The sequence below is a fragment of the Physcomitrium patens genome, chromosome 5 (genome assembly GCF_059467195.1).
Source record: "Physcomitrium patens ecotype Gransden chromosome 5, ASM5946719v1, whole genome shotgun sequence".
Lineage (NCBI taxonomy): Eukaryota > Viridiplantae > Streptophyta > Bryopsida > Funariales > Funariaceae > Physcomitrium > Physcomitrium patens.
Window position 1 is genome coordinate 15,411,283 of NC_143414.1, and position 9,582 is coordinate 15,420,864.

The 9,582-nt window shown below is 41.2% G+C and overlaps 1 protein-coding gene across 1 annotated transcript; it reads right to left on the bottom strand.

Moving 5' to 3' along the window:
* Window positions 1–1,001: 1,001 nt before the first annotated feature.
* LOC112281997 (subtilisin-like protease SBT5.3) lies at window positions 1,002–6,750 on the bottom strand. The gene is made up of 13 exons (XM_024519068.3): window positions 6,241–6,750; window positions 5,698–5,855; window positions 5,494–5,591; window positions 5,184–5,284; window positions 4,835–5,002; window positions 4,532–4,643; window positions 4,220–4,362; window positions 3,676–4,067; window positions 3,282–3,373; window positions 2,874–3,119; window positions 2,310–2,424; window positions 1,901–2,114; window positions 1,002–1,798 (listed from the first exon to the last, which is right to left on the bottom strand). Exons 1-13 carry the CDS (start codon window positions 6,272–6,274, stop codon window positions 1,257–1,259), a joined length of 2,415 nt encoding a protein of 804 aa, XP_024374836.1. The 5' UTR covers window positions 6,275–6,750; the 3' UTR covers window positions 1,002–1,256.
* Window positions 6,751–9,582: the final 2,832 nt, after the last annotated feature.

Consider the following 9,582-nt stretch of genomic DNA (forward strand, 5'->3'; position numbering starts at 1 on the left):
GGCTGCCCCATCGACGGTCATCGTTGCAGAGAACCCGTTGAAGACGTGTTTGTAAGTATACAGCATAGCCGATGTTGCAGCATCCGCATCGATAAGCTCACAAGACGCGCATTCACGCACATACACACATACAACACATTATAGCTAAGAAACTGAAAGTGAAGCCTTCATTCTAATTATGAACAAAGACAGCGCACATTGATTTCGATTGTTTGTTTATACTTGAACATGTGCTTGTCAAGTGAAAGAATGAAACGCGGTGAAGGGCCGAAGAGCCAAGTGAAGGATTCTGGTGGATATCTGATTATTACTGAGATTTATAGCCCATTATGGAAGCGGTGATTGATTCAATATCTAGAAATGTCGCTTCTACAGGTTCCGTGTATGCTTTGTGTAAGATGAAGTTATTGAAGGTGTCATCCTTCAATAAACCCCATCCAGTGCATTTAGTGATTTAGAGATGACGAATACATCGTACTACATTTTCTGGAGCATTTGAAAATGAAGATGCTGTGTTTACTTGTGTTGACCTGCTGACATCAGCTCAGAGATTTGAAATCAGTTTTGAGCTTTGAACTGCAGGTTCCCTCATCAGCACATGTTGAAGCCAACTTCATGTTATTTATGTCTCAAATTCCGGGCTTCTGACTGAGTGAAACAATTGGCATCAGAAACGGTTCACCCTGAAAAAATTAGTACTTCGGACTTTGCATTGAACAACAGCATTTTCTGATACTTCTTAGAAATGGCATCGCAATAATGTAGGTACTTCATTGCGGACTCAATTCTCTTATTTAACTTACTGTGCAAAAACGCCAGAAACATCGAGATTTTTTCCCTTCTGACCACAAACTGAAAGAATTAGCACTGAATTGACCACCTAGAGATTCGATAATTGAAAGGGAGTTCTTGCTTCAGTCGGGAATAGTTTAGAGGGGCCTGTGTGGCAGCGAGAGCAAGCATATTGACCAACAAGATCTTTGGTATTGGCGTCACACATATGCTGTTCGAATCGTAAATTGCTTTACTGTTTGCGGCATTGGCTTCAGCTATCCCCGCCAGGCAATTACAACTTTATCAAAGACCTCAGAATTCCTCACTCAATCTAGACATTACAGCATTCATGATTACTTACTCCAGCTCGCAAAGTTAATGTGACATCATATGTAATTTGATAGCAGCAGCGTGACGATTCAGCTGCTTTATTTCACTCCTAACTTCATAAAAATCCGAGTACAAAGACTAGGAAATTTTCATTACAATACATTTTGAATGGCGAGGGGGCTCCTGACTCGATGGTATCCGTCGCTCCATGTGAATGAACCAAATTGATATCCTTTAGTTGTCACATTTCTCGGCGTAAATGTGACCGAGAACGTCTTCTTTTCATACTTCCGGCTGAAGACAAGCTGCTTTGGGTTGATGTCCACCCGCACGCCGAATGGCTCCACCACCGTCAAATTGTATGTTTGCTTTGCTTTGCCAACATTTAAGACTGTTCTTCGAACAGCTCTCCGTGTCGACAGGTCACTGATTGTAATAGATGGGTAGTTCAGGTCGGATACAGAGGGGACTTTAGACGGGCAAGTAAATGGCTCAATTGTAAATACTTGCAGGAAAGTCCCGTTGTACCCAATGGCGCACAGGAATAGAGTATAATCAAGTGGGGTAAGGTCGTAAACCAATCCAGGATCATGAGCGGCATTTGGGTTAATCTGGCCCCCACCATAACTGAAAGGTGTGGCAATCTTCATGGAACCATTTCTGACCAGGTGACCCGTGTTATCGATTTGTGTTGCTGCGAACATGCAGGAAACAAACGAATTACAGAACTGATGAAGTTTTTAAGGTGAACTTGATCGTATGTGACATGTCGAATGATAAGCGATATAAATCTAACCTGTGGTAATAAGCGCTGACTTAATGGCAGCAGGGCTCCAGTTCGGATGTCTTGCTTTTAGAAGAGCAGCCACGCCGGATACGTGGGGAGCAGACATCGAGGTTCCGGAGATGATATTGTACTTAACTCGGCGAGGGTCAAAAGCTAACCCTGTTGGAGACTCGGCACCCGTCCAAGCTGCGAGAATGTTCAACCCTGGAGCCGTCACATCCGGCTGGACACACAAATTATGCACACATGGATGGTTAATTCTTAGTCTCTTCATGAGCTTGGGATGGTTGGGTTTGAGGTTTTCAGAAGGTGAAGAGACATTATACGAGTCTAAAAAAATTATCCGCGTCCTTTACTTGACAATGAGTTATGAACTGAAAGACAATTGTAGACATTCAATGCAAGCTGTTGAGAATACCTTGAGAATATCTGGATTGAGAGTGTTGGGACCTTGTGATGAAAATGCTGCCATCTCTGGAGCAGGTTTTACACCCAATTTTGTGTATGCAGGCGTGATCTTTGCCATCGGTGACCTGCACAAGAGAACATGCACGTCAACGAATTCAATCGCTTCTTCTCTGAACCTTTTTGGAGCTGTTTCATTAAAGAAGACTTAGTGGATCTTACTAAGATGTGTTTGAGCCTAAGTGTTCACGCATGAAAGTCTGCCAAAACACAAAAGACTCTGAAACTCTGGAGTGTTATGCTATCTCCATCCGTCCTGAAATCCGCTGATACCCAAGGTAACTTCTAGTGTAATAACTGACTTGAGCTACGTGCTGTTGCATGAGATTTGAGTGGAGATGGAGGGACAGACACATGAGGCAGCAGGAACCGGAACATCTTCTCGGATGGCTCTTTTGTGTCACCATTACGATAGGCTTATCGACCAGATAATTTATCAACTCAGGAAGATAAGATTTGATAAATCCAACATTGGAGAGAAATCCCAAGATGACAATTGCAAGGTTCAGGATCCAACCTGGAACTGTTAATGTAGCTCAAGAGCTTCAGGCCATCAGAGTACGTAATCATGGTGGCTGGCAGAAGATGAGGGTCGGCTAAAAGCTCCTCCCCACTCGCAGCATTGTTCGCGAGGATCATACCCGTTCCCCCGGCCTCTTTCACGATTCCACCCTTTTCAACTCGCCCATTCACGCCCCGAATGCAAGTCACGATCTTGCCCGCCACTTTCTCCGGATCTAAGGTATTGTTCATGCACAATGCACTGCCAGACAGGGTCATGTATTAGTGCTGTTGACTGGATCAACCAAGAGTGTCAGCCCTTTGATCAATCTGTCTGAAGATTGGGGAGTTAACATCTTTAATTATTGAAAGCTGATGCAACGATGAGCTTCAGAAACTATAGATTGCTATAGTTCCACGATACCTCAGCATCTCAACGCCCGATAGTCCAGCATCAGCTCCGGCTACGAGGGGAAAATATTCATCAGGAAGCTTCTCATTTGTAGAGCTTTGTCCCTGAACATACATATCACCCACAAACACTAGAATTTCAAATCAATCATCAAACGTGATCTAGTCGAAGTTTTTCACAGAAGAAGGAATAATGTATTCATTATAATACCATTTTCATACAAATCTGGTGAAATTTCACCAGACCAAATTCTACACAAGTTCTGGTAAATGGAAGTAGTGGAAGTGAACGCACATAACATATTTGTTAGTTTGGTGCCATTTCCGCGGGATACAATTTTATGCATGAGTTAAAAGAAGATTCAGAGAGCGCCCGGGGATAAAAACAATCAGTTGCACGGACTTACATCGAATATTTCATTGTTCCCTGTGACTACATGGGAGGGGAATTTCCTGTCAATGCTATTGGCACCCACGGTAACAATCCATGGAGCCACGTTCGTAACTGAGCCTGCAGTTGGGCCAGCGTTTCCAGCTGAACAGACTGTGATGATTCCCTTGTATTGGGCGTGAAAGGTGGCAACAGCGATAGCATCCGAGTAGTAAGGATAAAGCGGTGGATCGCTTCCAAGAGATGCTGAAAACACGTCGACTCCATCAGCTATAGCATCGTCCATAGCTGCCAGGATATCCGAATCGTCGCATCCACCACCCTGCCAACAAACCTTATACGCTGCAATGTGGGCGTGTGGCGCACCCCCCTTGGCAGTCCCCCAAGCCTGATTAAATGTGTTGGCTCCTGCACACCAATCAATAGCTCTAATGATATCTGGTTTGCCTATCTCGAACATGAAATCAGTACATAAGCTGAAGCACATTCTCTCTGCACATGAGAATACCCTACGCGTTTAATGTCAATATCTGCACACACATCTCTTCTCGGTTTCCTACCTTCAACGAAGTTACCAGCTGAAGTGGAAGCCGTGTGGGTGCCGTGTCCATCGATATCACGGGGTGATCTGTAGTCCGTCGCATTGATGGATCCGATATGGGCCTCGTAACCCTTGAGGTAATACTTCGCGCCTATCAATTTTCTGAGCATTCCACACTTCGGTCAGTACAGCTGCTTGCTGCAAAACACTCGCATCCTCGCTCGCACACTGCGCGGTGACGGGGACATTCCCTCACAAGTCAATGGCCTTTTCAAGCACAACCTCAATGGGATGTATGGCTATTCACCACAAACTGCCAACCATGCAGTACCTGTTGCAGTTTTCGGGACCAAAGTCCTCGCCCCGGACACACTCTCCTTTCCATTTGTCCGGGATAGGACCTACCCCCTCGTCGCTGAAACTCGCTGACTCAGGCCAAATGCCTACCACCACAAAGTTTCCACCGTCAAGTGCTGGTCGCAAGGGAGTGGTGTGGAAGGCGTGGCACTAGCCTTCCTCATACTTTCGGTTTAGGTGACGCTCAACAGGAGTTAGAGGAGCATTGGTTTTCCACAGGGAAAGTCATGGCATGCAGGTGAAGGGATAGATGTGCGAGTGGTTTCCGGTGCCATACCAGAATCAAAGATGCCCACCACTATCGATTTTCCCAACTTGGCTTTCTTCCACAGCGAGTCCTTGGGGATCTTGCCGGACTCCAACTCCAGCCCAAGGAACTCCCACGACCGAGTGGTGTGCAGTTGTCGCAGTCGACTTGGAATGACCGACACCACCTGTGGCGACGCTGCAGTCAACAAATCACGTTGGGTTTGGTGCGTTCATGGATGTTTGCGGTCTGTTGGTGTTTAGAGCCATTCAGAGTTGCCCAGAAGTTGTGCAGCTTATTTGAAAACGGAGTGAAATCGCAACGGATGCTTCTTGGCTACTTCGACTGAGTTGGTCTGTTTCGGCGAAGGGAAAGATACCTGCGAGAGCGGCTGCCCCATCGGCGGTCATCGTTGCAGAGAACCCGTTGAAGATGTGTTTGTAAGTATACAGCATAGCCGATGTCGCAGCATCCGCATCGCTACGCTCACGAGATGCGCATTCACGCACATACACACATACAACACATTATAGTTAAGAAACTGAAAGTGAAGCCTTCATTCTAATTATGAACTCAGAAAGCACACATTTTTTTTGTTGGTTTGATAGAACGTGAACATGTGCGTGTAAAGTGAGAGAATGGAACGCGACCTAGGCCCGTTGGCCAAGGTGAAGGATTCAGGTAGGTACCTGTTCATGGCTGAAGCTAATAGCTCATTATGGGAAGCGGCGATTGATTCAATATCTAGCAATCCCGATTCAGAAGGTCGCATGTACACCACATATGGCTGCGTTCACATAGCGTTGACAAGCTGTCATGCTAGAATTGATTGAATCAGATATGGTCCATACAATACACTATATCTTGAATAGGGAACTCGTTGCAGTGCTCACCTGTGTTGCGCTATTGACATTTGCCAGGAGATTCGATATTAGCGATACGAGCAGAATTAGTTTGAAGCCTGGGATTGCAGCGCTCCACGCCACAACCATCTTGACCTCACCTTGTATTAGGCACGAGCTCGCTCGTTCTTGTTTGTGATTCCTTCGACCTAAGTGAAACAGGATGCTTCAGAAAGGGTACATAATAAGAGTGACTATATGTGGGAACTATCAACGACAAACACCAATGATATCTCATATCGTCACAAGAGTGCCCTTCCAAGTGAGAGTACTCTGATTTCTGCGCCCTTTTTTCATGAAAGCTTGAATATGTGCCAATTAGACCCTCTATCCATCAAGGTTTAATCTCCTACAAACTAGTGGTTCCTTGCCCAAAAGCGGACATCGAATGTTGAGAACTAAGTTAATCTTTGCATGATACAAGAGTAGAGCTTCATATCGCTTATTTGAACGGGATTAATAATGCTATCCTTCCCGCTGTGGAACATGAGATAATGTTGTCACATCTCAAGAAACACTTAAGCCCAATCCTACCTTCAAAATCCCGTGACACTTCTGCAGCTCGCATCTCTAGAACTCATGACTCTGTCCCTTCCATCTACCCCAGTCCTCCTCCTCTTGATGTCAACGTCGTCGACCAGAAAGTAGCTAAAAGTAGCTCAAGCCGCACAAGTGCACTGACACAGCCACTCCACCCAGCTGCACTTCACTCCAGTACACCCCGTCGCATTACTCCCTTGGGACCATCTTCCACTATCCTGCTGGCGCGCCTCGGAGACACAGAAACACTCATGCTTGTGCTGCACAAATAGATGTAAGACACCCGAAGCAAGAAAAAAGAAATTCCGAGATACGTGTGACGCGAACTGCAGCAGAAAGTTTTACGCACTGCGGACGTAAAAGTAGCACCGCATGTGATCCGCAGCAGCTGTTCTCCGCGTGTTGCATCTAAGCTGGAGGCTTTCCGCTCTTATGCGGAAAAGACGCCCTGGGTTCCTCCCTCTCTTCTCCCCCACCTCCCCGCTAGATGTGAGGAGCTCTGGGGCAACACAGGTTATAATGTTGCATACGTGAGAGTCGTCATAATCACCGAGTACGTAATACCATGCGAGCGGAAGGTCCAAATGTCCAGGCTCACCACAGAAGTAAGTGGGCATCATAATAGCAAAGGATGAGAAACAGACAGCCACCTTGAATGCGAGTAAGAACGTTTCCCTTGTCGCTCTGTCAAGTAATAGGGTCACTGCACCATTCTGCTTCGCCAGCTACATTAAATTTACATTTTCTGAACCCATATTTTTCTCTTTTCTATTTCCATTGCAACTTTTATAATCGTTACCACTTTTTCTACCAGGCAGCTGTAATCCAATACCTTCCCAGCACCCGTCTTTCGCCGAGGTAAGACGATTGCAACTAGATACGTGACCCATTAAAAGCCAGTTCTTTGCAACATCCCCCTCCATGGACAATGAGAGCAGGTGTTGAACAGTAACTTCTGTCCCATGATCTAAGCTTTACATCATCCAGAACCCATTGACACTTCTAACGAAAAGCTCACCTGACATCGATAATTAAGCTTGTCCTGAGTTGTGTGCATTTATAAGACTGATCGTACTATGATCAGAGTTAGACTGGATTTTTCGACACATCCTGGAACTCTACATCTAGCTTAGCTCTACCCATGTCGGAGGTTAGGACGATAGCAATGAAGTTGGGTTATTGATCCTGCCCCTGCTTTACTTCCTCTTCTTCTAGAAAATGCGAAGTGGTGACGTGGGTGAACTCTCAATGCTTTCACTTGGGATTAGTGGCTAGAGGATAAAGTCCCTCATTCTTCATGCACAACATCCACGGCATCTAGAATTTTTCCATTCATTCCACAGGATTGGAGACGTGCAAACATATGATTCTGTGTTGTATAACACTCTTTAATGCAGATCGGTGGTAATCTAGAATTTGATGGAGTTGGTTGGTTGGTTGGTTTCATGGATTGGGAGTTTATTATTTGAGAATCTCAGCAGAATGTCAACTGAAGGGTTACTCTTTTCTGTGTGTAACGCACCAGGTAGCCAAGAATCAGGAAGTCGTTGGTGCATTTAAGGACTTGGAAAAATCAGGTGATTATGCTGATTCAATGAAAGCTTGATTATTCTAACCCTGTTTAATTGTTGATTAGTTCAAGTTCGTGGTATGGTTTCCATAACTCTTGTTGTAAAAAAATAAATAATGCCAGGAAAGAAACCAAACCATCTTACCTGGCATTATTTATTTGTGAGTCAAATGAGTTAGTTGAAGAACTGATTTCTTCAACCACTCTTAAAACAATGCTCTTAAGTCAAAATATTGTGTCAATGGTGTTTAAGGTGATCCTACTTATCTTATTTTATTTTTTTTGAAACAATTGAAGTTTATTTATTGCTATGTAAGACCGAGGATCTTACAGAAAGTACTACTTTGGCTCCAAGTAGAAAAGTAGTGAAGCTAATTTTAGTTTTGTACATGAATTTCTTTATCAACAAAGTCATGTGACTTTCATAAAATTTCTAGAAAAATATATCTTGTTAGTTCTCTAATTTTTATTAAAGACTTTAAGCCAATTTGATTTGAATAGGAGTAAACAATGAATGATAATGTTTGGAAAAAAGGGAAGACAAAGCATAATCAAAGGGATTTGAAGAGCTAATTTTCTTTTCTTTTTTCTATGTTTTGTTTGTTTGTTTTTGTTTTTGTTTTGATTTGTTTTGTTTTGTTTTGTTTTTTTTTTTTTTGTGCATCTATTTTGTTGTTTTTTTTTTGAGTGCATTTTTTCTAAAAGCTATTAGATAAACAAAGCATGCATGATCTTGTACCATCTATGTTTTTTTAAAGAGAATAAAAATCAAAGTTTTTAAGTATTTTCTTGCTCCAATTCCATAAGTTGGAATCTTTAATTCCACTAAGTATTTTTTTATATTTGATTAAGAAGAAAAAGACCTTATTTACATAGCTAATTTATGAATTATTATGTATAGAAACATCTTGAAGTGGTTTTAACTTTGGAAACATCTTTTCTTACAATACAAGATTTAAAAGTATTATTTTATTTAAACAGCATAAGAAATAAAGTTTCTAAATAAAGATGGTTATTAATTATTAAATATAATTATTTTTAAAAATTTTATGCAAATTAAAAATTTTAAAAAATAGTTTATGATTTTTATAGGTACTAAGAGTTTTATATGCAAATATACAGTCTTCTATTATAATTATCTTAATACCAATTCTAAATTCTAAATTCTAAAAAAATATCTAAATCTATTATTTGAATCAACTATCAAATAGAATATAAATCATGGATTTTAATTAAAATAATTAAAGAAAAAAAATTTAAATTTTAATTCTAACCATAGCAATTATAAAAAAAAATTAATTCTAGTTTCAAGATAAAATCCTAAACCATCAACTATAAAAATAGATTATAAATTCTAAATTTTAAAAATAATATTATTGATGAGAATTCAAAAAAATATTTTTACAACCTAAATTTCAAAGATGAATCTTAAAGCTAAAAAAATAATTTTAATTATGATTCTAAAGAATAAATATTGATTAAATTAATAATATATAATAATATAGATTTTTATAAAGAATAATGAATATAAATTACAAATTTATAACTTCGTCAAAGGCATGAATCTTAGAGAATCAAAATATTAATATACTCTTATATTACTCAAAAAGATTGAAGAATCATTCAAAGGTGGTAATATATTGAACTAAAATGACTATTGTCAAAGACAAGAAGATTAAAAAGTCTTGAAATAAGACTAAAAACTAGAAAGATATTGACAAGATAAAATAAGGCTTTAGTCTTACCTCCATATATTCTATTTAATT

Bases quoted from the DNA above. Each gene is read 5' to 3' on its own strand.
- LOC112281997 (XM_024519068.3), bottom strand. From the start codon at position 6,274: ATGCGAGCTGCAGAAGTGTCACGGGATTTTGAAG. The intron at 4,068-4,219 runs GTAGGAAACCGA...ATTGGTGTGCAG, and splicing joins AGCTGGTAACTTCGTTGAAG to GAGCCAACACATTTAATCAG. The intron at 3,374-3,675 runs GTAAGTCCGTGC...ATGTATGTTCAG, and splicing joins GGAACAATGAAATATTCGAT to GGACAAAGCTCTACAAATGA.